Consider the following 27,718-nt stretch of genomic DNA (forward strand, 5'->3'; position numbering starts at 1 on the left):
TATTTACATCGGAATTATATAAATCATTCCATCCTGGCCTCGCTCGAAGGACAGACAGAGAGAGAGAGAGAGAGAGAGAAACAAGGTCCTGACCGTCCTGACTACACATGTGGATCTAGAATGGCGGCTCTATCACGCCATCTCTCCCGCTCCTTATGAACTCTGAACGCAGCTTCTCGTACCGCCAGTATGTGCCGCTGACGCTACTCTTCGCATTGTGAGCTTCGACGTCGCTTTGCAAGGTTTGGAAGTGAGTGGAGTGTGTACATGTCGTCGGAGGCAATGTGAATCCCACTTCGTTCAGTTATCAGGTAAGGTGTAAGGATTCGTCATTGTGTATTTGATGAAAGTGGGCTATCATTCTGCTTCCGCAAGTCTGCGTCAAGCATGATAACAACATCCTATTTTGGCGATATCAGATCTAGGAGGTGTCCTGCATAGTTTCGTTTTAGCTCGTGATGCGTCAGAGAAACCTATAGAAATGCCATGCGCGCGGAGTGAAGGGATGAGGTCCGGATATCCACCCGCAACCCCCTCAGATTGTGTCATCGCCGTATGCCTCAACTACAAGCAAACTTGTACAGTGTATGTTGCACGCTGTACACGTAGGGTTGCCGGCAGGACCGGCATTTACTTTTCGTCTCCGGAGGGGACACGTGGGAAATAGGCCCCCCTTCTGCCCTGTATTCTTGATTTTGATTTTTCTCTCCCAGTCTTTAGCCGACCACAAGCCGTTTCTTGCAGCCCGAAAAGTGTCTTTTCAGCGTCCCTACAGGCGTGCTCAGGGGAGGGGGGGGGGGGAGTTGCCGGCAGCGCGGCAAATGTCTAACTATATTTCAGAATTAAAAAGTTCTTAGGTCGAAATTAATGAGGACATCATCCCAGGATGGTCCCACTGGTTTCGTAGGTATGGCCAGCTATTCTAAGAATATGTCGCCATGTTTAATAATTAAAAAATATATTGTATGAAGCTATGCACATCGTTAAGCTGCGTCCTCAGTATGCCGGCGGCTGTCCTCTGTACTTCGTCTACGGCTCACTATACCGATCAGCATAGTGAGGACGCACCTTTAGCGCTGGCGCGCAGCATATGCCAGTTTTCCCCCCCGTAGATTGAGAGTTCGGCGGCATTAAAACAGAAGTGTAGGAAGGTGGTGAAAACTTGGTACCCCCCACCCCCGACATGTGCTCACGCTGTGTGTGTGTGTGTTGGGGGGGGGGGGGGAGTGCGGCTCGAGCTTTCCATGCATTCAAAGTGGACATGGTGCCAGGTATTCCGACTTATCGGGCACATTTTTAGGGAATTGCTACGCTCGCCTGCACGAATTTTAGTTTCTGGAGATAATGTTGTATTTATTGTATTATTATGTATTTTTTGTAATGTGGAACACCTGTTATTTCGCATAAATACTTGCTTAAACTTGCGTAAATAAATACTTTCACGAGTATAGCTGCACTAAATAGTAAATACTAGCAATAAATAATATTAAAAAATAAATAATGTTGATTAATAAATACTAGTCACTGCGCAGCTAAGCCAAGTACCACGGGTCATGGCCGAGCGAACTCCCCCCCCCCCCCCCCAATGTGACGCCCTTAATGGACCTTTTCACCCTTTCACAATGGTTTTCACAATGGTTCTGCGCATGCTCTGTGACCCTGACGGTGCCGAAGGAGTTTCCCTACATACTCAATAGATGGCGCCAAGAGGCGCAGAAGAGAGCGGCGCGCCAGGCGAAATCGCGGCGTAGCGCGTAGCTCTGTGCGCCGATGCCACTTTGACCGGCGGCGGCGTTGAGCCGGTTTTGCCACCGGCGGCGTCAGCGGCGCGAGGGCGTAAACCGTCCACAAGCGTACGCAAGCGCTGGTGGCCTGCGAGGTGTATACCGTTTAGACTACAGTCGAAACCACATGCTAAAGTGGTTCCACTTTTTATTTGAAGAGAAAAAGTCTAACCATAACAAATTTATCACAAACAATGGATCTACTTCGATCACATTTTGACTAGAACAAGCCGCGAAAGCCCGTTATCTGTGCACAGTAACATGGTTGCACACGCGCTGTACCCTCAGAGGGAATTTTTACAGAGATGAAGGAACGTGTCTCTCGGTTTTTCGTTCCTTCACCATCATGCACCAGTTAGTCTGCGCCCTATCTCTTTTACCGATCATTTAACAGAGATGTCATGCACAAAAATCAACCCGGCCAGCGGGAGGAGGAGGGGCAACGGCCCCCATTGCACCCTTTCGCGGTGCCCATGGGGATCAACCTAATACTGTCACGAATGAATGGAAACATAAATAATAATAATAATGACAGTATAAAAGTCACAAAGCTCGAGCGTTTTCTACACGTCTCCTTTTACCAATGTTTTGCATTCGTTCATTAACGGTGAGGAGATTTTCATGTACCAACATACTCACTTCTCGAAGGGCTTATCTCCATTGCGTTTGTCAGGCACTCATCGCAGAAGAAATCAGATAAGGTGGGAAAGTAACGCCACACCGCGCTCGTTTTAAATGCACTTGAGTTCTTATCAACAGAGAACAACGACACGCGCTTCAAGAACGGAGAGTCTCTGATGCCATGACAGTTCAATACAGGGGAGGTCAAGACCGGCAGAAGTGCGCGAAACCACTTTGAGCTTCCCGCTCCGCAGCGGAACCGATCGGAACACGGAACGCGCGCGGCATGTCGGCACGCCGGGGTGGCGCCAGCGGCGGCGTCAGCGCGCGGAGAAATGGCGGCGGCGCACAGGTCTGAGCTCTATCACTGAGGGTAAGAAGTTGGGGGAGTCGGTACATGACTAGTTCACACAGCCGCAGCCACAAACACAGACAAAAGGCACACTCAAGACTTGAGTGGTGTGCCTTTGTCTGTGTTTGTGGCTGCGGCGGTGTGAACTAAGCTCTATCCTTAACTAGACCTGTGCGCTGATGGCAGTTTGCCCGGTGGCGGCGTCAGGCTGGTTTTTCGGGTGGCGCCGGCGCGATCATGCAAATTCTAACCCATACCCATCCGTGTTGATTTTACTCCGTGCCCATGATATACCGCCATAGATTGGGGTGGGCGAACGGTATCTAACACGGAATCCTGCTCAAATTTTAAATTTAGGGCGAACAAACTATGGATACTTTGTAGGAGCAAAGCGCGAATCCAGAAAGTTTCGTTTTCAAACGGAACCTGCTCAAATTTTAAATTCGGAGTGAAGAAATTACATATGTATACGGAGCAAAACGCGAATCCAGAAAGTTTCGTTTTCAAAAGAAACCTGCTCATTTCTTCAAATTTGGAGCGAACAAGCTATGGATACTTTGGAGGAGCAAAACGCGAATCCAGAAAGTTTCGTTTTCAAACGGAACCTGCTCAAATTTTAAATTTGGAGCGAACAAACTATGGGTACTTTGCAGGAGCAAAACGCGAATCCAGAAAGTTTCGTTTTCAAACGGAACCTACTCAATTTTAAATTCCGAGTGAAGAAATTATGGATACTTTGCAGGAGCAAAACGCGAATCCAGAAACTTTCGTTTTCAAACGGAACCTGCTCAAATTTTAAATTTGGAGCGAACAAACTATGGGTACTTTGCAGGAGCAAAACGCGAATCCAGAAAGTTTCGTTTTCAAACGGAACCTGCTCAAATTTTAAATTTGGAGCGAACAAACTATGGGTACTTTGCAGGAGCAAAACGCGAATCCAGAAAGTTTCGTTTTCAAAAGAAACCTGCTCATTTCTTCAAATTTGGAGCGAACAAGCTATGGATATACTTTGGAGCTTTGGAGGAGCAAAACGCGAATCCAGAAAGTTTCGTTTTCAAACGGAACCTGCTCAAATTTTAAATTTGGAGCGAACAAACTATGCGTACTTTGCAGGAGCAAAACGCGAATCCAGAAAGTTTCGTTTTCAAACGGAACCTACTCAATTTTAAATTCCGAGTGAAGAAATTATGGATACTTTGCAGGAGCAAAACGCGAATCCAGAAACTTTCGTTTTCAAACGGAACCTGCTCAAATTTTAAATTTGGAGCGAACAAACTATGGGTACTTTGCAGGAGCAAAACGCGAATCCAGAAAGTTTCGTTTTCAAACGGAACCTGCTCAAATTTTAAATTTGGAGCGAACAAACTATGGGTACTTTGCAGGAGCAAAACGCGAATCCAGAAAGTTTCGTTTTCAAAAGAAACCTGCTCATTTCTTCAAATTTGGAGCGAACAAGCTATGGATATACTTTGGAGCTTTGGAGGAGCAAAACGCGAATCCAGAAAGTTTCGTTTTCAAACGGAACCTGCTCAAATTTTAAATTTGGAGCGAACAAACTATGCGTACTTTGCAGGAGCAAAACGCGAATCCAGAAAGTTTCGTTTTCAAACGGAACCTACTCAATTTTAAATTCCGAGTGAAGAAATTATGGATACTTTGCAGGAGCAAAACGCGAATCCAGAAACTTTCGTTTTCAAACGGAACCTGCTCAAATTTTAAATTTGGAGCGAACAAACTATGGGTACTTTGCAGGAGCAAAACGCGAATCCAGAAAGTTTCGTTTTCAAACGGAACCTGCTCAAATTTTAAATTTGGAGCGAACAAACTATGGGTACTTTGCAGGAGCAAAACGCGAATCCAGAAAGTTTCGTTTTCAAAAGAAACCTGCTCATTTCTTCAAATTTGGAGCGAACAAGCTATGGATATACTTTGGAGCTTTGGAGGAGCAAAACGCGAATCCAGAAAGTTTCGTTTTCAAACGGAACCTGCTCAAATTTTAAATTTGGAGCGAACAAACTATGCGTACTTTGCAGGAGCAAAACGCGAATCCAGAAAGTTTCGTAGGTGTGCTGGATTAGCTTGACTCAAGCGACGCGAAGCTCGGTGCAGTGCAGTCACGACACTATCGAGAGTCCGAAAAACTATCGCTATACAATGGAAATTCCGGTTCACTAGATAGTTGGACAATCGATAGTCAACGATAGTACCGAATGTTTCGATAGTATCGCCCATCACTACCGTGCTTCTTCCGCAACATGGTAGCTCATTTATCCTTAGTTTACGTACATTGCATCGGCTCAGTGAGTCTTAACGCGCGGTCGTCATAAGTCGTCAACAGTATGAGTCCTTATGTGCAAAACTGCGCGTTTTACTGCGAGATTATCGGATAATAATTATGGTAATCGGTAATCCGATCGGATAATAATCGGTAATCGGATTACCGTGGTCGGAAGACATCCAAAATGTCGCGGAGAAACAACGGCATTGTTTACAAACGGGTTGGCCGCCGATCAGGGGCGCCGCCATCTTTAAGGTCACGTGTGCCTTGACGTTTGCTGTGACGTGCGACCAGGACCTGTCCAGGATGCATTGCGTTCGCCCAGCACGCTTTCGTCTACGGAGCAATACATTAAATGCCGGAACGACACACTGTCTCTGTGTCGATCCGTGGCCAACACGTGGAGAGGGAAGTACGCCGCTTGAGAGAGGAGGAGGGCAGTGGATAGTTGAGACTTGAGAGTAACGGAATAAACATCTACCCGAGAAACGTCATCATGACGTTGGTAGACATACCGAAACCAAAACAGATCGGAAGGGGAGAGCTGGGTTCCACGAATGGGCAATTGTTCGCTGGCTCCTATTGAAAGAAAAGTAGGACCGAAGGTCGCGTCCTTTTCAGAGACCGTCGTAATCCCCTGAAGACCGTGGCTTTCGGGCGTGACCTTGTTCGCCACTAGCTTTGAACGTAGTTCAACTCTACCAAACTCGTAGCGCTGTCGAACATTATGACGTCATTTGTTTACAAACAGGTAGAGGTCTATTAGGTCACGGACACAGCGATGGCATTCAATGTATTGCTCCGTAGACGAAAGCGTGCTGGGCGAACGCAATGCATTCTGTACAGGTGCTGGTCGCACGTCACAGCAAACGCACACGTGACCTTAAAGATGGCGGGGCCCGTGATCGGCGGCAAGTGTTTGTAAACAATGCGGCTGTTGTTTCTGCGCGACTTGGATGTCTTCCGACCACGGTAATCGGATTACCGATTATTATCTGATCCGACTACCGATTACCATACTTATTATCCGATAATCTCGCAGTAAAACGCGCAGTTTTGCGTCGTCGTACTGTTGACGACTTATGACGACCGCGCAATAAGACTCACTGAGCCGATGCAATGTGCTTAAACTAAGGAGAAATGGGCTACCATGTTGCGGAAGAAGCACGGTGTAATTTAGTCTAGCAAAATACGTTGCTTTCTTGGCTTTATGGCGACAGAAATATGTCGATAAGCGGCAAAACGACATCTAAACCATAGATTGAGAAGTTACCCGTCAAAAAGAACTCGTTACAAGTTAAGTTACCGCGTGCTAAATGTAACTAAGGTAATAACGAAGTTCTTCAGCATGAAATCTAACTCGCAGTTACTGAGTTACTTAACAAAAAGAATGAGTTACTTCCAAGTTACTTCGGACACAAAATAGCATTACGCAGGTGCAGCCCGCGAGCAGTTGAGTTAGACCTTGAGTTGCCTGCGGAGGAGTGCAACACGCTTAGATCGTTTTCCTTTATGCCCAACAATAGACCTCTCCCTGTTTGTAAATAAATGACGTCATAGTGTTCGACAGCGCCAAAATTTAGTAGAATTGAACTACGCTCGGAGCTAGAGGTGAACAAGGTTGCGCCCGAAAGCCACAGTCTTGAGGGGATTACGACATGATCCCTTGAATGGACGAGACCCTCGGTCCTACTTTTCTTTCAATGGGAGACAGCGAACAAGTGCCCGTTCATGGAACCCAGCCGTCCTTCCGCTTTGTTCGGTTTGTCTGTCTACCAATATGTCATGATGACGTTTCTCTGGTAGAGGTCTATTCGAACGCTTTGCATCTTACCCCCTGTGAGCGCACAATGGTTCAGCTTTATTTCAATGGTAGCAGTTCTTACTTCCTGAATAAAATACTGTCACTCATTGAATATCACGTTTTATGGCGAAATATGCCATGAAGGAACCGGAGAGAAAGCAAGAAAATGTGTGGACATGAGTGAGAAGCGAGTTAAAAGTAACTTGGAACTTAACTTAAGTTACTTTGGCAAAGTTACCAACAAAAGGAACGAGTTCCTCTGAAAGTTACCACGGCGCAAAAGTACTGAGTTACGTTACAAGTTACCAAAAAAAGGAACTTAGTTACAGTAACGAGTTACCTCGAACTCTGACCTAAACAAAGTCACACGATCTGAAAACGACGTTTTTTATGACGTGCGACTAGGAAGATGGCGGTTTTGCAAAGCGCACCCGCTTGAGGGTAGTTACAAAGATGGCGGATTTATGTCACCCCTGTGGTCACGGAGCGTAAGCGGTCTTGGCGGCGCGCCACATTCGCGGGCGAGTGTGAACTTGCCGGTGTGCAAGGCGCGTATGGGCTGAATTCAGTTACACAATGGAGTGTGAACCGAGTACGAGTGCCGAGCCAAGTAGGAGTCAAAAGAAGACGGATTCTCAGCGAGGGCGACGAACTGCCGAAACCGAGGAACAGCGCAAGCAACGTCAGGCAGTGGGTGCCACTGCTGTGCGTTGCAAGCGGGCCCGCGAACGAGACGGAGGAAGAGCGAGAGCAGCGTTTCAAAATACGCCGCCGGCGTGGAAGAAGGCTTGAGCTGCTGTTGTGGCTGTGTAATAGTTAGGGGTGGATATAGTGGTAGTGGGTGGGTCGGCTGAATGCTAACGCATTTCCGCCGCATTGATTACATAAACCGTCCTTCAATCTTTTTATCTTTTTGTTTTGCGGAGATTCGGCGGGTGTTCGAACAAGCAATGTTCAGAGCAATGTAAACAAACTAAGAAGAAAACGCAGCTGAAAGTTTTAAATTATTGGAGATTTTTCTTCAGAAACACCAGCATTCTCACCCGCTAGAGGTCTAGCCTACTGCGTTCTTTATCAGCTATGACATCCGGTGTGTTGAAGAGCCTTCCCGACATTACTGTTGATGGGGATGTCATCAAATGGGGTGGTGGTGATGGTAGAATGAGTCGCCGTTGTCGGCCTCGCAGAGGTGGTGCATGTCAGGTGACTTTAATATAAACCTTCTTGAACAATCGACATATGAACGAGAAGCAGGGTGTCGAACCGAAACGTTTTTCGTTCCGGTCTTCGTTCCGGTTACATCATAAACGATCCGGTACCGGTTCTGCTCCGGAGCAAAAAAATAACGGTTCATACCGGTTTTTAACCGGTTCCGCTTCTGCTGGGAATATTCATCCCCACAAATAAAAAATCAACGTTGCAAATGTAAACCCGTTTATTCCGCATACATGGTATTTAATATTAATAGACAGCTGTGAAATTGGTAGCTCCTGGTTTTCGGTAGGTTACTGTCTGTCCAAATGGGCTCTCTCCGTTCTTGAAGAGCATGCTACAAACGGACTTGTTTGTCGTGATGTCATACGTAAAGTACTTTCTTGCTGGGTTGGAGCGATCGCGTCCCATCCGAATGTCTGTTACTACTGTGTAGCCAGCAAGCACCACCGCACGAGTACGACGCAAATCGAGGAACACCCTCTCTCACAAACGCGCTCGACGGCTCCATTTTATTTTCTTCGTGTCCTGTCCACAAAAGAGTTGCCACTTCACACGGGCTTGCCCTCGCGTATACGTAAATGTATTCAACTTAGCTGCTCTCAAACAAGGGACGCGTTGCGCGACATTACTGATAAAGAAGCCGTTATGCAGCCCCCTTGGGTCGCTGTTTAGTTGAGTAGAGTTTGGGGGATCAAATTAAAACGAACACTACGGCACATTGCTAGAGTGTCACATGTACCTCTAAGTCTGTGTGCGTGCGCGAACGATAAACCATTACAAAGGGAGCCTAAGGGTCATAGTATACCGACATACATTTCACCGTAACCGTAACCCTGGTATAGTATCCATGACATGACTTCAGAGCACACGACGTCTGTTTCATTCGCCTCCGTAGTCCAAACCGGCGAAGTTTTTTTCTTTGACCGAAAACCGTTAAATATATTTTTCGGTTTCCCTCCTGACCGAAAAAAACGTATACGGTTTCGATTCCGTTCCGGTTCGCACCAAAATAGCGGTTTTTTTCGGTTTTCGGTTCCGGTTTCCGGTTCGCTCCGACACCCTGACGAGAAGTTATTAAAATGTTGCAGTCCCACGCCGTGAGGAATATAATAACCCCCCCCCCACACACACACACGTGTGACAATACAATCGTCCAGTCTTCTTGATCTGGTAATCGCAAACTGCCATGAATTGCACCCGAAGGCTGGTACAATTGTATAGCAGACGTAAGTGATCATATGCCAATATTTGCTTTTGTAGACATGTACACACCGAAACAACATAGCAGGGGCAGGATTTACTATTAGCAAGACATAAATGCCCGGTCCCTTGAGAGTTTTAGAGACGAAGTTGCGCGCATAGGCTGATTGTGTATTTGTCAAGGAAATAATGTAAACGCAACCTACGGGAAATTTATCGATAAGTTTAGTGAAGTTTATCGTTGTCATTTTCCGGTGGTCCAACGTAGGGCACGAAAATTGTGGATGACAAAAGACTTGATGGCAATGGTTAAACCAAAAAGGGCGCTGCATAAGAGATTCCTGACGCCAAGGGGCAGTGACACCTTACTAGCCTTTAAAAAGTACAAGGACAAGTTAAATGGAATGCTTCGCAAACACAAGGCCGAATATTACATGCATGTTTTTAATAATTCACTGTCAAGGAAGCCTGACGCAGTATGGAAATATATCAAGTATATAACTGGAATGACTAAGGAGAAGGAGGATGTGGGGAACGAACAGGTATATGGGAGAAGGCTAGCTGAGGAATTTAATAATTTTCTCACGAATATAACAACCGATTGCTCACCGCCAAGTGACTTCGCACTCCAATCACAAATTGCCGACTCACTATTCCTACAGTCAACAGGAATAAATGAAGTTATAGCAATCTTTAGCTCGCCGAATAATACGAAAGCCACAGGCTGTGATGGTATTCAAGTAAAACCTATGAAATACACCATTGACATACTGTCCTCGTGTCTTGTATACATTTTTAACCTAACATTATCAACGGGTGTTTTTCCAAAACGTCTGCAGATGGCTAAAACCTCCTTGATATTCAAGGGTGAGGATAAAAACAATATGAATAACTACAGGCCAATATCCGTGCCACCTGTGTTCTCAAAGGGCTTAGAAAGAATTATATACAAACAATTGTATGCATTTTTAGATAAACATGCGGTGATATCTAACTGTCAGTTTGGTTTCAGGAAGGTCATGTCCACCGAATTGGCACTCTTGAATGTTAAGGAGGTTGTATTGAGGAGCTTTGAAAACAAACAAATTGCACCAGGAATTTTTATTGACTTTTCGAAGGCATTCGATAAAATCGATCATAAAATATTATTAAATAAACTACGCAGGTACGGTGTCAGGGGTAATGTCTTAGAACTTTTTCGTAGTTACTTGCAGAGTCGTAAACAGTGTGTACAAATAGAATCAGCGACGTCTAACTTACGAACTACAACTACCGGGGTTCCTCAAGGAAGTATTTTAGGGTCACTTCTTTTTAATTTGTACATGAACGACATCGTGAGAGTGGCACATACAACAACGTACATAATGTATGCAGATGACCTCAGCATTCTTGTATCAGGATCATGTGCTAACGATCTAATAGAGGAGGCTAACATAATTCTGGGAGGCATACATTCTTGAGCCCTCAGTAATAAACTAACAATTAACACACACAAAAAAAAACCAAAGCTATGGTATTCCGGCCAATAAATAAAAAAAATTAATTGAATACAGCAGCAAACTAGAGATGGCCTCGAAGGCCATTGATATAGTAGATAAGGTAAAGCTTTTAGGTATGCATTTCTTTTATACCATGTCCTGGGATGAGCACTACCACGTGCAGTCCACGTGCAGTCCAAAGTATCATCTGCTGTTGGTATCCTTCGTAAACATCCATATCTTCCCATAAAGGCTAAACTGACTATATACAACGCGCTATTCTTATCCCATATACAGTACTGTCACCTCGTACGGGGCAACTCTAGCAAGAAAAAAACTCTCAGTGCTTCTTAAGACTGAAAAAAAAAAAAAAAGGCTGTACGAGAAATCTTGAATGCCCCATACAATTCAAGAACGAAATAAGCATTAGAAGAGCTATCTATCGTATGGGTGTGCGATATGTATAACTATCGACTGGCTTTGACGTATAAACATGCATGTCTTCAGCATAACCCCCATTTCTATCAATTGGTACACCTAGTTCGAAATAATCCTTTACAATGCTTGCGTACGGCCCCAATCTGGCAACTTGAAAGGCCACGAACGAATTATGGCACTCAACTCAGGGTGTCGAACCGAACCCGAACCGAAAACTGTACCCGAACCGCTATTTTTGCCGGAACCAAACCCGAACCGAAATATTTATGGCACTGTTGAACCTGAACCGGAGCAGAATCATAAGAAATAATAGCGGTAACTGGTTCGCAACAAAACGGTTTGGACATAACAGAAGTCAGCATAAGAGTTCCTCTCAATCCCCGAATGCAGACACATTGGTATCATCATCGCACGTTCATATCGTGGATTTCGGAAATTTTCACCTAGCAGTCAAACGAGGACGTATAGTAAGCATACTTTCAGCGTGTTTTTAACACGTTGAAGCTCAGTTGTCCTTGTGAGCGCCGCGGCTAGCGCCCCACGCACGCGCTGCGGCGTCTACTCTTCAGAGACGAGGCGCCACGCGGACGAATGAAACAGGAATGGAGTAGGTCAGTTATGTAGCTCCATAGGACGAAGATGTGATTAAGTAAGCGCCCAACATTTCCCTTGACACGTGACCAGTAAACATTACACAAGTCAGAAACGTGAGAAGTGGAGAAGGATCGTACGCAGAACGGTTCGTGTTTGATTGGTCATGGTTTGAAAAGTAAATGCAGTTCTGCTTATTGGTAGTGCATTTGTGTCATGACACATTGCCTTTGTATTGTGGATTGACTGCACTCCAAACAAAAAACGTAGAACTTTCTACTCGAGTGGGTAGAACTGCGTTGCAACCAGAATTGTACTCAAATGAGTAGAACAGCACGGGTACAAACGTTTCTACTGGTATGAGTTGAATTGGTAGTACAGCAGTTGTACTAAAACCAGTTCAACTGTTATAACATTATATATATAGTTTGAGGAAATCTGGCTGTTGGCATCTAGGCGCGAATCCATCCATCCATAGGACTGCAGCTTCAGCCGCTAGAGCTACCTGGCGGCCAGTAGGCGGCGTGCTGTTACGTTACACGTGAGGATGGTCGGCACGTGCTGCAGGATAGGACTGCAGGTAATTTCGACTACATTGCGTTCTTTTGACGTTCGGGAAATCTCCGATATACGGTGCTGGAAGCGATGCTTACCTCCCCACACTGCTACCGTCCTCGGCCGGGTTTGATCCTGCGATCTTAACTTTTTTCTTTTTTTTTTCGCTCAAAGCAAAGAAACTACCGAGTCCGGCATTGAACCGTCCCATGCCAAATGCAGCCTTGCTTGATAGGTGGAGAGAAGACTGGGGGAAGGGATGCTCTCGTATATAGCCAGAGAAGGGTACGCGCGCTCCGGTTTATGCGCAGCCCGTACAAATACTGTCGTTCTACCCGCATACGTAGAAGAAAATTATACCTTTTTTTTCTTAGAGTGTAGTACACTGCTGTGAGCTCGGACAGAGGAAGGCTGCAGGCTTATTTTCGACCTGCTTCAGTACGGGTTCAGATCGATTCACGCTGCGAATGCAGTGTGCCGTAAAAACCGTCGTCTATGGCCCGGTTTCACCAACGCTTGGTTAGCTTTGAAGAGATACCAGTGGTTGCTAAAACTTCAACTTATTACTCAGTTTACAAGCGTTAGTTGGTGACCTGATGAATGTTTTTGTGACAGTAACTGTCTAAGTAAAGCAGAGTTAAGCGTAAAATTCAAGTAAAGGTACCCTTGATCTCGGTTCAAACGTTAATCGGCGTTGGTGAAACCGGGCCTTTGTAACGCTGTCCATCTTATTAGGCTTCCTTTAAGTGTGTCTTGCAGGCACTATGCGTGTGAAAAAAAGAGATACTGGGAACAGAAAGTAGCAGGACTACACCGCTTCATCAGCGTGGAGTCGATTTACAATAAGTGTTCATCCATTTCTCCTTTCTCTCGCTGAAGGGAGTACCTGACCACTAAAAACGTCAATGCAGACAGCAGCAGTAAGCTATTAGCCACGCATTTCCTGATAAAAGCAGTCTTATGGAACATATAAAATGGAAGCGTTGAGCCGGTTCGCGAACCAGTTCGGGACTGCGAACTGGTTTGCGAACCGGTTCGATTTTTGGCGTGGCCGAACCGGCACTGAAGCGGAACGAAATCAAAGCAACGCGAACCCGAACCCGAACCGAACCCGTATTTTTTGCGGTTCGACACCCTGACTCAACTAATATCCTACACGCTCCCGAAACTGCTAAACACTTATAATCAAGTAAATCTTGTAGAACTGAACGCCAAGTACATCAGGCTCCTTCTCCTTAATTCTATGTTGTTTCTACGTAAGACGCCCTGTGACGATCCGCGGGCCTGGGTCATCTACTCAGATTCAAAGGCTGCTCTTCAATGTATAGCCAACATGGGAATACGTGGATCGCTCGCCCCAGTTGTCACTGATATCCTCCATCAGGTTCAGCTTCTAAGCGATCACGGTCATCATATATCCCTGGAGTGGGTCCCGGGTCACTGTGGTTTGAGCGGAAACGAAGAAGCCGACAGAGCTGCAACGGCTGCCCAACAGTCTCCGGCTGTTGTACCAACGGTGTTATCAAGAGGAGACAGGAGATCACTTCTGAATGAGCTCATTCAGCCACTAGCTCGCCAGCAGTGGAGTCGGGACATCACTGACAGGTCTCTCATGTATTCTATGGATCCCACTATGTCCTTCTCAGTTCCTGACCGTTTACCACGCTATTTCACGTCCCTCCTGCACAGGCTTCGTCTCAACGTTGCCTTCACTCCCCAATTCAAGTGCCGAATCGGATACTGTGACAGCTGCCTATGCTCCAAATGTGGCGTTGAAGCGAACATTGAGCACGTCCTAATAGAATGTAAGCTCTACGAAACGGAGAGGCGGCAACTCTGTGCTCAGCTGAGTGGTGCTAGCCGACAGACGTTCAACCTGGCTGCAATTCTTGGCCCATGTCAGAGCCATGTCCAACACCGTCGAGGACTTCTGATGTTCTTGGAGTTCCTCTTGGCTACCGGCTTGCTCCAGACGCTGTAGGGTCCACCCCTGCATCTCAAGGATCATTGGCGCTTCTTTCATGTGCTTCTTCCTTTTGTGCGACGTATAGCGTTGCGCAACCAGACGACGGGAGTTCGAGTTGGACTTGCACATAACTTCATTTTCATATTTCACATCTCATGCTTCTCGTGTAATGGGGTAGGGTACCGCTCTCAAGCGGTGAATCACCCCAGGCCATAGTCATGATTTAGTTGTTGTTGTTGTTGTTCCTTAATTCTATTCAATAGGTTGTCCATTTGTTTTCTTTCCTTTTCTTGGTATCCATGCGGTAATACAACTGTGAAATAAGTGTCACATGTTGCAAATTGTGCAATATGTACTTTTTCTCCATTTCTGCTGCTTGATAGGTTACTGTGTTATGTATCTATCTGTTCCCCGTGGATGAGTGGTATAAGTACTGTAACCTAAGAGTGCATTAACCATGTGAATGTAATGTCTTTTTGTATTTTCATTTTGTTCCTTACTTACACCTGCTGTCCGGAGGACAGGGCCCTGGACTTGTCAAGCTACGTCAGTAGCTTTTCCCCCAGTGCTCTGGGTTCATTTATGCTATTGGACCGAATAAAGTTGTAGTTGAAATTACGTTGCCAGTTTTCTTCGCACTAGGCACCGAACACACACTACAAGGTGAACGCAAGCCGCTCGCGCGACTGGGAGAGGAGACCTCTGGCGTCTCGAGTCGAGGGTGCGCGTTCGGCGTCGATCTTGCGTTCCACTCGCAATAAGCCCTACCTACTCCGTTTGTTGCAAAATCTGTGCTTGGTGGTGTCTTCCACTATGTGTGTCTCTGTGCTTTTGCTGCATATTATCTACAATGTCACGTTACCAACTACTGTGATAACTTCCGAAACAAGGGATACGTTCGCGTGGGCACCCGCAGAGGTGAGAAGGAATCAGACCCATAAACTTATTAACGTTAACAAACACAATTGAATATTTACACAATGCAATATGGTAGCAATGATAAAACATACATAAACAACCGTAATGAACACGCCAAAATAACCGAACACGTCCAGTGTACAGAACTTTGACCCTCGCCCCGACACGAACAGACTGACCATGAAGTCACGAGGACATGACGACACCGACGTGCTTCCTCAGGCCGTAGACGCAGAAGATGACTTCAGCGGAGGCTTACAGTCCCGCTCTCCACGTTCAGGATTCGGTTGCCGCTTCCATCGATGTTCCTCAGCCACGGTTTCTGCTCGGAGTCCACGACCCGAGTCTAGCGGCAGCGACGACGGTTGACTAGAGCGACTGGCCTACAGTCATGCATATGGAGTACCTGGGTGCTCCCAGCCTCAGCTTCGGTAGCCCGGGTCAGCGCAGATGGACGATGACGTCGGCTACCATCCCGGTCGAGGCTGGATCCGTGGGCCGCCGTTGTCGATCTCTCTCCAGGCCTCCACCCGGGCTCCCGCTCTGGTCCTCGAGGTCGTCCCCTGGCTCGGCTGTACTTGCTGGCTTCGACTCGGCTCCCGGCTCTGACTCTTCTCCTTCCTTTGACGTCACACGGCGACTTATAAGCTACTGTTCGTCCGTCGTCACACGAACCTCTTGACACGTCCTGGCCAATCATACTTCACGACCTCCAAACCAGACAGCACTAACGCATACACAAAACGCGACGGACAAACAATTCGCAGAAACGACACCACACACACAAAAGAATAAACAGTCAAAATCCGTCGACGCACTCCAGCCCCAAGGAAACTCACTTTCCCAGCAAAGATGACCACCATACAGAAGATCAATTCATACAAGGACGACAGACGTATTGGGTGCGCCAGAGATTAACAGAGCAAAGAAGGGGTTATGAACCGACCAGCACCGGCCTCGGTGGCTCAGTCGGTAGCGTGTTCGCCTTCTGATCCCGAGATCGCGGGTTCGGACCCGGCCGAGGACGCCAGCAACTTCGTGGCAGGGTACAAGTTGCCTAGACACGCCGTCTTCCGCGAGGGACGTTAAATACGGCGTGCCGTGTGGCGAGCTTTCATCGCACGTTAAAGAACCCTCAGGTGGGGAAAAGCAATCCACAGACCGACTACTGTGGCGTCGCTCATGATCTCAGTTGTCTCGCGACGTAAACCCCGATTATTAAAAAATAAATAAATACAAATAATTGTGAGAGGGTGAAAGAGCACACTGTCGCCTCTTGCGTCCTGGAAAAAGATTAACAGAAAATGCAACACAAGATAAGGGCAGTTCCGAGAGCGTCACCCCATACATGGGTTTTTGTTTTGTTTCCGCGAGTTAAAGCTCATCTTCGACGCATGAGGCGGCACTGTGGCGGCTTCTTCGACGCATGAGGCTCCTTTACCATCTCACATTGGGGGTGAAGGAAAGACGCGTCTCCGAAGATGCGCATTAAACAAATAAAGAAAAAAAAGGTGTTCCTTCACGAGGTTTTTGCGGACGATCTACCGAACGGATATTTGTTCTCAAAACGGCTACGATATCAGGTCACCGGAAGGAACTGATGTTCTCATTGGGACAACTTCGTAGCTTTTATAATTAGAAAGTTAATTAACGATTTTTAGGTAATTAATCATTTGACGGTCGAGCACCATATGGCCAAGAACGTCCACCGGCCCAGAGATGATAGAAGTGAAAATAGCATGTCTATAGCACTTATAGTTTTTGTATGAAAAATCTGTATCGCCTAAGAAAAGACACCCTGTATATATATTATTATGCTGATTGCGCCTGTAATTTCTAATCCAGTTCTGTTTTTATTTCTTTTAGGCAGTAGCACGTGCATCCTCCCAGAATGCGTCGCCATCCAGCCAGAGGTACAGCGCCGTACACTGTCAGACAATTCAAACAGCCCTCATGGCGCGAAATACTCAAGCGCCCTACCGGTCTATCAGATGATCTCTTGCTCGACGCACTGTTGGACCCCAGAAGCGGTTTCAAGAGCTTCCTCTCCACTTGCAGCCGCGACTGCTTAGACATTCGTACAGCCGTCATACTCCTGGAAAAAGCTTCTTCATCATCTTTGCATTCACAGAAACTGATGGAGCTCTTCAGCGCTGTTGCATTTTCTGAGTCATTCATGCTTTTCCAGTTACCCTTGCTGTTTTCAGACTGCAAGGCTAAAGCGGGGCGGGATAATGTCGATGTTCTTCAGAAGTCGATCTCGCTGCTGACTCGTCTTCAAGCCTCACTTCCAGCAACGACAGCGCAGCATCTGGTAACACTTTTGCCATTAGTAACGGACCTCGTGACTTCCATGGAAGGAACGTTGCCGAAGGAACTCGGAGCTGCAATTTCCGAGCTGGAAGCTATGAAGGATTCCTTCCTGGCAGAAACACACGCAAGGGAGATGGTAAAGCAGGAACGGTTGCACGCATTGTCGCCACCGGACAACTTCAGGGATGTTCCCGTGATACCACTACTGTCTGAATTGGTCGCCTCCACGAAGCCATTCTTGAGGCCGAACATCGTCCGTGGAGCTTACGCTGACATCGACCATTACTTGGATGTCCAGTACAGACTTTTGAGAGAGGATTTCGTGCGGCCATTGCGTGAGGGGATGCAGAAGCTCCTTCGAGCAGGCATGGAGGTCAGGCACATCGATGGCATTAACGTTTACAGCAACGTTGAGGTAGGAGAGTCTGACATCACAAGGGGTGGCATTGTGCATGAACTCCTGTTCAACGCCTCTGCTTTTCGAAGGGTCAACTGGGAAAGGACAAAACGGTTCATGAACGATAACTTGATTTGTTTGTCGAACGACGGCTTCCAGACTATCTTCTTCGCTACGGTGAAAGGGCGAGATCCCGAGAAGTTGAAAGTAGGAAGACTCACTGTGATGTTCGAGGATCATTTTGTTGAGACTATTATCTGGAACCGCTACACTATGGTGGAAACGCAAATATACTTTGAAGCGTACAAGCACAACCTTGTGGCGATGCAGGCTATTCGTGCAGGTTCGTTGCCCTTCTGCCAGTATATCGTACAAGCAACTCCCGAAGTAAGTAGTCCAGCGTACATGGATGGGAATACGACGTACGACATAAGTCCTCTGTGTAAAAAATCATCCCAGCCGAGGCCTGTAACCGTTTTGGACGAGAATCAATGGCCATCTCTCGAAGACCTTCAGCTTGATGCATCTCAGCTGGCTGCTGTGAAGATGGCTCTGCTCAAGGAATTTTCGGTAATCCAGGGCCCACCAGGCACTGGGAAGACTTACATCGGTCTGAAAATTGTGGAGGTGCTTCTAAGGAACATCAACGTGTGGCGAAGAGACAGCCTTCCTATTCTCGTTGTCTGCTACACTAATCATGCTTTAGACCAGTTCCTGGAAGGAATACTGAGAACAACTCGTCACATTGTACGTATTGGTGGGAGATGTAGCAGCAGTTCCTTGGCGCCATTTACGCTGTTTAATAAACGGACGGAAAAGGCGAGACTTGGCTATGAGGTTCGAGAGAAACATACAGAATTGCAGGAGAGCCTCCAAGCTTTGTCAACAGCAATGTCTGCAATATATACCGTAAGCTGCGGGTATGTTGACCTCGAGAGGCACATGTCACGTCGTGTACAGGACAGCTTTAGGAGGCGTCCTTACGCTGTTGCTAAGGGATTTGGATCCTGGCTTGAGCTCGACGCCTTGAAAAGGGAGTTCACGGATCAGTTTGTTCACAGAACACAGGATGAAAAACCACAAGACGAACTTGGAGAGGGCGACATTGAGGAAGAGTTCGACGAAGATCTTGAAACAGATCGATACGATGATGGTGAACTCTTCCGCGAAACCGGATCTACTGCCGCAATCAGGCCCACTGTAGCAAACAGTGCAGAGTTTGAGAAGGAGCATGAATGGTACCTTCACTTATACGGGCTAGTGTCTGCTGACGATAAGGCTCTTGATGATTATGAAGTAAGTAACGTATGGAAGCTCCCTGTCGAAGAACGTTGGAAGCTCTACCGGTACTGGGCATCAGTGGCTATACAAGGCATGCAGGGAGATGTGGCAGAGGCCAGAGCTGGTGTGGCTGAAATCAAAAGGGTGATGGAGGACGAGCAGCTGAAGGTCGATCTTGGTGCCCTCAGTAACGCTCTTGTTGTTGGAGCAACCACGACGGGAGCGGCAAAAAATCGTGCTTTGATCCAACGTTTGCAGCCAACAATAGTCGTCGTGGAAGAGGCGGCAGAAGTGTTGGAAGCGCACGTGGTCACAAGTTTGGCCGCGACTACGCAGCACCTGATCCTGATCGGTGACCACAAACAACTAAGACCTTCGAGCGCTGTCTATGAGCTTGCAACGCGGTATAAGATGGAGGTCTCACTCTTCGAGAGGATACTGACTAATGGCATGGCTTGTCAACAGCTTGAGGTCCAGCACAGAATGCGACCAGAATTCACAAAGTTGCTTGTTCCTCACTTCTACGAGAAGCTAGAAAACTTCCCCAGTGTTGAACGCTATGAGAACATTAGAGGCTTGGACAGCAATATATTCTTCATGACTCACAAAGTATTTGAGGCCGACGAGGCTGACACAAAGAGTCACACAAACGTTCACGAAGCCAGTTTTGTGGTCTGTCTCGCCGAGTACCTCCTGAACCAGGAATACGACCCGGCTCATATTACGATCCTAACACCATACAACGGCCAAATGTTTATCCTCAAGGACTTGGCCAAAAACAGAGCTTGTCGCGATGTTCGCATCACAGTGGTAGATAATTTCCAAGGGGAAGAAAACGACATCATTATCCTGTCCCTTGTTCGTTCCAACCCCGAAAAAAAGGTCGGTTTCGTGAAAATACCAAACCGCGTTTGCGTTTCCCTCTCCCGGGCCAGGAAAGGACTGTACTGCATAGGAAACTTCGACATCATTGGTCAGTCTAGCGAAATATGGAAGAACATTATGAAGAAGCTGCAAGGCCTACATGCGATTGGACCCGAGTTACGACTGCGCTGCCGGAACCACCCGGAGACGGTAACCGCCGTGAAAACAGCGGACGACTTTGCGAAGGTTCCAGAAGGTGGTTGCGGCATACCCTGTACGGTTCGCTTGGACTGCGGCCACTCCTGCGGCTTGCTCTGCCACGGATACGACAGGTTCCACGAGGAGTTCAAGTGCAAAAAGCGCTGCGAGAGGAAGTGCCACAACGGGCACGGCTGCAAATTGCTGTGTTCCGAAAAATGCGGGAAATGCACCGTACCTGTTCTCACACAATTCCAGCCCTGTGGCCATTCGGGCGAGGTCGCTTGCCACAAAACACTTTCAGCACGTTGCCCATTGCCGTGCGAAAAGGTATTTGAATGTGGCCACAAATGCCCCAGGGTATGCAGCCAGCAGTGCGAGAGTCCCTGTCGGACTGTCGTAACCGTAAAGGGCGAGTGTGGTCATGACGTAAGCCTGGAGTGTCACTCAGCGAGGATGGGTCGCGTGAGTGACTGGTGCAAGGCACCGTGCGAAAAGACGCTTTCGTGCGATCATCGTTGTTTGCAAGCATGCAGGCAAGTTTGTCGTTGCACTACGTTAGTAACGGCTACAGGAAAATGCGGACATGAATGTGAAGTTCCTTGCGACATGTCCAAAAGCCCTAATATGATCACCGTATTATACTGTGATCATCCTTGCGAAAAAACTCTAGAGTGCGGGCATCGCTGTCTCCTAAAATGTCGAGAAAGTTGCACTAGTAATTGTGAAGTTGTAGTAACAGTAGACTGCAAATATGGCCATCGAGACAAAGTTCCATGCTTCATGTCAGAAGGCTATCGTTGTAAGAAGGAGTGTAGCAAGACGTTAGACTGCGGCCACCCATGCAGAAAAATGTGTTTTGAGGACTGTGGAATAGTGTGCCACGAAATCGTACAAATTAGGCTTGCCTGCGAACACCTCGTTGAGGCCGAATGCAGCGAGCAAAGCTGGATCATGAAGCAGCCATGCGCGGCAACGGTTACGGTAAAATGTGCGTTGGATCATGCTGTACGTGTCCTCTGCGCCTCTGCCAACAACGTCGCCGCTATCCAAATGCTCTGTGAGGCTGGTTGTTCGAGGCTACTACCCTGTGGTCACCAGTGCGCACTTAAGTGCAAAGAGATATGCAACACCGCACCTTGTAAGATAACGACTTTTGTAGACCTGCAATGCGGTCATAGAGCATCCGTTCCTTGCCACGTGAAATTCGCCCTTGAATCTTTGAAGGAGACACAAGATGAACTCAAAGCATTTTACATCAAGCACAAAAATGTGCTGACATGCAACGAACAAGTACAGGTGACCTGCAAAGCAGGACATAAGATAAAAGTACCGTGTTCTGTTGGGGATGCCGGCAAAGTAGTACCCACGTCCCGCTGTAACGCTCCTTGCAACGTCACTCTTCCTTGTGGCCATCTATGTGATTCTGCTTGCTCCAAATGTGCTGAGGTAAAGGACCATCCGCCGTGTACCAAGCGCTGCCAGAAGACACTACCATGCGGGCATCCCTGCACGGACACGTGCACGCAGCCCTGTACAGTATGCAACGAACGCTGCTTGTTGCTATGCATCCACAGACCTTGCGGCCTTCCTTGTGGCTATCCCTGCCTCCCGTGCTGTCTGCCCTGTCGATGGAAATGCGAGCACGCTCAGTGCACCGTTACATGCTCGGAGCCGTGCAACAGACAGCCGTGCAGCGAGCCCTGTCCGAAGGAGCTTCCGTGCAAACACCCTTGCTTAGGATACTGCGGTGAGCCGTGTCCGAACGTGTGCGAGGTTTGCAAACGGTCTAAACATTTCAAGGATGTCAAGGGTGATGTTCGCTTCGTTCTTCTGCTTGACTGTGGCCATTCTGTGCCAGACAACATCCTGTCGAAGCTATTCGAAGAGGCCAGGAGGGACCAAACTGGTCCAGTGCAGTGCCCGATATGCAAACGCAAGGTTACATTCAGTTTCAGGTACGATATATCAATGTTTTGAAGTTCGTATAACCGGAACTGGGTTAGTTTCCAGCGTTGTACCAAGTACCCAAAGCACATTGAAGTGTCAAGTACTCTAGCACTGCCTTAAGCACATTGCTGAGTACTTGTACTTTACCCTAAGTACATTTCCTATTGAGTACTTCGTACCGCATTTTGAGTACATTTCCGGTTGAATACTCTGAGTACGTTTCTATTGCACTTTCCCATCAAAGTACACGAGTACCCAACAGGATATGCAGAGACAACCCCCCTGTCCCCCTCTCCTTGCTGCTGTCCTCTCTCTACCTGCCCAGGTCTGTATGCCGTCCATAGCTACAGTTGGTTCGCGGCGCTAACACGGAATCAAAGGACAAAAACAAAGAAAAATACTTGTGTCTAGAAGCAGTTTTTTATAACAAGAAAATGGATTGCTGTCCTCATTTCTCATGGTATGAGATGCACCGATGAATGAATAGGGAAATATGTAACGACTTTATTGTGGGATGATACGCACACAACGCTACAGACTGGTACACTAGCACAGCTGGAGTCTCTGCAGATGTAAACGGAAATTATGCCATCACACTAATGTAATCACACTAAGTATGTAGTCATTACATTACACTTTATACTAATGAGTAAGCACTAAATAGCTGGGCTTCAGAACTACCATTTGCAAAAAAAAAATAAAAAAAAATGCACTTACAAGCTCAATTATCCAAGTCGTATCGACTGCGGTTGATGATAGAGTCACTAAATAGCTTCGCTAGACTCACTGAATAGCGAAGTTACCGAGTGACAGTTGATGAGGTGCATAGTTCCAAATGACCTGTGGCTGTAATTGGCAAGGGGGGGGGATATGTTTAATAGAGTGAAAGAAAAACGGTAAAGATAGAAGAAAAGGAAATGTCAGCCAGGCTATTGCCAGCTTGCTATTCCGAAAAAGAGAAATAAAGAAAAAGAAAGATAAAGAAAGAAACTGAAAATAAGCAAAAAGAAAGAAGGAAAAAAAATGAACGAAAAACAGTGCAGTGCAGTACAGGCACGACTGTCCAGTCAGAGGGCAGACGCAAGGCCCGAGTCTTTCAAGAAGCGGAGCAGGGCTGTAGTTACGGCCCACTGAGTAGGCCGAGGGACGGGACCAAGGAGGGTGGCCATGGACAATGTGCTGCAGCCCAGCTGTATTAGACGGCGACGGAGGGCTTGCCGTTGGGGAATGTGCTGCTGGCAGTGCAGTGATTGGCAAGGTATCGCTGGCATCAGTGGGAGAGGGGTCCGTAGTCAAAGAAAAGCGAGCAACACTAGAGTATGGTCCTGCCATGTCGTTAAGTTCAGACCAGTAAAAGATAGTTTTCGAAAGTAATTGAATTAGGATTGCAACTACAATTAACTATATTCATTTAATACATGTTTTTGCTCTATGACTTCATTGTATAATTAATGACAGAGAGACGACTCGTGGACAAGGTTAAAGACAGACTTGCTTAAGACTGTACGGTCTTAGGATTGGTGAGGATACCTGCCCGTTACTTAGTAGAAACATTAGAATATTACACGATGGAAAAGGGCCTTTTTCAAGCCATGCCAAACACAAGCGCGATTGCTCTTTCGTATAGTGAGGGAATGCTGCTCGTGCGTCACCTACTAAGGCCCGTTGATTTTCAGAACCAAGGTTATTCTTAAAGTGCTTGTTCATTGTACCGCCACGACTTTTGGTCACGAGTACACCACCAAGAGAAAGCAGAGGCTCCACTAGGTCATCGCTGGGTAACCCCACATTGTGTGCTTCATGAAGGCTTCAAACGGGCTGACGGCTTCTTTTCAAAGCGTCTCTTCCATAGTGCAGCACTTTTTGTTTTTGCCACACTCAAATGTAAATCCTTCAGTAGCCTCCTCAATTACTTGCAAAAATAATCCGACTACAGCGCAATCACTTGAATTTGTATGTAATTGTGGAAGTAATACTAAGAGTATACTTATATCGTTGCCTAATTGAATTTGTAATTAATTACATTACAGGTCTTGTAAGTTACTCAAGGAAGTAAGTAGCGGATACAGTTAGCCTGCAAAAAAGTAACTAAATCAGATACAGTTCCCGTTTTCGAAATGTAACTAGCTCTACAGTTACCACATTGAAGTAGTTCAGTTGCTTTACAGTTATATTGCAACAAGAAACTCGGTTGAATGTAACTCAAACTTTGTTGTGGAACCTGTTGTTGATGTTGATGCTGTCGAAAAAATAATAGTGAGACGGCACCTGTTGTGTCAAGGCATGGTCCCTAACTTGTACTTAGTTAAGTGTAAGGGATATTGTAAGTGTAGTGTAAGTGTTACTTGTAACTTAGCATGTTAACGACCAACTCTTGACGTGAGTGCTTTGCTGCCGTCTTTCCCTTTCTTACCGTACACACTAAATTTTTTGGCACCTACGTTAGTGTAAGAGGGGTGTATTTTGCAATATACACCCAGATCACACGCATATTACACCCCTTCGAGGCTGATCCTTTCATAGATGGGTGTGAATTGGGTGCACATCTACATAGATGTGTTAAGGGTGGAATACGGGTGTAATAAGGGTGGAATGGTTTAAGGGTGTTTTGCCTTATTGTAAAATGTTTAATGTTGTCGTGGAATATGAACGGCGTGTACACTGAGTCTTAATTTTCCATCATGGCAAAACCACTAAGAGACACAAACGTTGTCTTGATGGTGAGCTGATACACCAAGCAATTCCTCACCTCAGTGTTTTTTTTTTGTATATAATCAAATTAAACTGAGACATCTCACCCTTCGTTTTGACTGGAACGCGAGCAGGGCTATTGAATTTGCAGACGCTCGCAAGACAGGCAATGTACAATATGTTATCTGTTTGCCTTGCCTTGCCTTTCAAAGGGAGATTTTGGTTCGTCATCTCATTTACGTGATGTTTCAAATTTATCTCGAAATTTAAGCGCGTACATCCTTATCCGTACATCAGACCATATATTTGTCCGATACCACCAGTTCGGAATTGCCATATTGGGAGAACACAGTGCATTACATGTTCAAAAGTGTGGGTGTAAAAAAGTTCAGTGTGTAGCAGCGTTTTATCGTTGGTATGACTTATCTAATCCCCTTTCCATTGACTGCATCCACAGGTACGGCACATTCGTCCGGGAGTACATGGAAACGATCAACAAGGAGAAGATGCTCATCTACGACCGTGCCGCAAAACCCGATGCGATCGCAATCCCTGAGACGGAAAAAGTTGGCGGTGCAACTGCAACCAGGTTATTTCAACGGCGTTTGAACGACAGAGTGAACAGAAGAAGAGGCATGGACAGAAGACGGGGAGACAGAAGACGTGGACTCACAGCGACTCCCTCGCGTCCAAGATCCTGGCGACCAAACCAGAGGGACACGCCGTACAGCGATGGAGTACCAGGAGGAAGCCAAGCGGAGTACAACGGACATATGGACAACGCCTTTGACGCGTATGACGCGTCTGACTATTGGATGTAACGTCCATGGCCTGTGGAGAACACGTGGTCAGCCTCCTAATACTCAGTGTTCGCGCTTTTCAGCGTTGGCCCCTCTTGCCAGTGGTGCTACGGCCGCGGTACCTATGGTAGAAGGTCAACGAAATGGCGTTTCTGAAAGAGGTGGCTTCAGCGGAAGGCCACCTGGTTGGGGAACAGGTGGTCGTGGTAGGGGGTCGCATGGTGGTAGAAGGGTTTCATAGTGCACGTGCTTGTGGTTTTACGTGTAAAGTTTTTCATGATAGGCACTTGGCTTAGTTGACGCCGAGCACTGACTACCTGTATGCACAATTAAGGCTCTCGGTTTTCTGCTGCGGCAAATTCAAAATTCTGCGGCGCCGACTTGTAAATTCCGCGATTTTCCGCGGCGTGCAGTCAACGGCTCCTTGAAACGGGAAAAACTTTATTTTCTTGGATAATGCGGGAAGAAAAAAAATATTTTATAAAATTACAGATACAAGATACAGATACTGTTGTGACTCAGCATTACATACATGATATCTTATGTTCCCCTCTGATGCGGTCTGTCGCCTACAGTGTCGACAAAGTTTATAGGAAAGAGTTTACAATATATGACTTGGGGAAGTCACGTTTTTAGGACGCCATTTTTTGTTCCTGGGCCGTAGACATTATTTTAAGAGTCTTAACTTTTCGAAGGCAACTTCCGGTACATCAATTCAAAATCGCCCACTGCTACCGCTAAACTGCACACGGGAGGGACTCTTCCCCTTCCTGAGGCGAAATATGCACAATAACATTGGGCTAGCGTTGTCTCATGCTTAACAACAATCTGTCTGTGTTTGTCCTGCAGCATGCACCATAACGTAAAGCAGGCTTCACCTCATGCAATGAAGCGTCAGGTGAAGCCCACTTTCGGGGGGTGTCGTTCGTATTCGGCGAATAGTCGAATATCCGGGAAGTCGGGTATTGGGTATTCGTTTCGCGAATCGAATACTTGGAGTGATTGATATTCGATACGAATTCGGAAGCACGAATCTCCGCACAAGCCTAAAAATCAGGGATTCCGTGAAATTCTGCGCCAAACGAAGGATTCCGCGACTAATTCCGCGAAATTTCGCGGAAAACCGAGGGCCTTAATGCATAATGCGGGCGCAAGCTTGACCAAGCACAGGACGTGTTTTACATGTTGTTTCCGCAAATCAGTTGAGAGGAGATTTGTAGTTGAATAAACTATAGAGTTCCATTCTCGGATCTTTCTGAAACGATAATTCGAATGGTACGCACTCTAATAAAAAAATGAGTAATTTTTCTCCTTTTGGGGACTAAATACATTGCCACAAAAGAATTAGTCCCTGTCGGGAGTAAATGCACGGAAGTAAATGAATGTCACAGAGTGGAGACTGCATTTCCCGCTCTGCTCTAAGAGGCTCAGGTACAGAATTCGTGTGCATGCATGAAAATACTTTGCATAAAACCGTCGTCCGTGATATATCGAGTGATATAAAATCTTGCGGCATGCATAGGGCACATTTTGCGAAGAAGGAAGCCCCAACTGTTCCTTACTCTGTGTGGGTGGAAAATTGCTAGGTTGGCTGAGTTACACACCTTAATGCACCAAATTAATCAAGGGGACATATTTACGTAGGCCATTGCATTCTGAAGACCATTCGCGAAGTTGAGTGACTATTTGCAGCCCTTTGGAGTAAACGTCGGGGTTAGGGAACTAAAATGCGGGAGTAATTGCAATCTAGGGGACTAGTAACTGCAATTGCTCCCCGTTTTATTCCTTGTTTTCCTAGAGCGTAGAATGCGAATGTGGGGTGCAGCTTTGATGTCTACAGCACCTGGCACGCCTATGTGCGACACGTGAGCTGTGCCTTCTTACAGCATTCTCGGGCCTGGTGGCGAGGGGTAGTGCACGATTCCCCCGCCTCTCATGTCACCGGTCTCGATTCCCCCGTGTCGTTTCCCCCAGGTGTCATGTCTCCCTGTGCCAACTTCCCCTTATCGATTGACCCGCGCGCA

At 46.8% G+C, this 27,718-nt stretch overlaps 1 protein-coding gene across 1 annotated transcript; it reads left to right on the plus strand.

The window, feature by feature from the left end:
* Positions 1–228: 228 nt before the first annotated feature.
* LOC135378854 (NFX1-type zinc finger-containing protein 1-like) lies at positions 229–26,936 on the plus strand. The gene is made up of 3 exons (XM_064611996.1): positions 229–311; positions 17,067–22,211; positions 25,352–26,936. The coding sequence occupies exons 2-3, from the start codon at positions 17,092–17,094 to the stop codon at positions 25,713–25,715; spliced, it is 5,484 nt and encodes a 1,827-aa protein (XP_064468066.1). The 5' UTR covers positions 229–311; positions 17,067–17,091; the 3' UTR covers positions 25,716–26,936.
* Positions 26,937–27,718: the final 782 nt, after the last annotated feature.

This window comes from Ornithodoros turicata, chromosome 1, assembly GCF_037126465.1.
Source record: "Ornithodoros turicata isolate Travis chromosome 1, ASM3712646v1, whole genome shotgun sequence".
Taxonomy (NCBI): Eukaryota; Metazoa; Arthropoda; class Arachnida; order Ixodida; family Argasidae; genus Ornithodoros; species Ornithodoros turicata.

What these genes read in the sequence shown, in the direction of transcription:
- LOC135378854 (XM_064611996.1), top strand. Translation starts at nt 17,092, where the DNA reads ATGCGTCGCCATCCAGCCAGAGGTACAGCGCCGTACACTGTCAGACAA. An exon ending in AAGGTTACATTCAGTTTCAG is followed by an intron (nt 22,212 to 25,351) that starts GTACGATATATC and finishes CTGCATCCACAG; the next exon opens with GTACGGCACATTCGTCCGGG.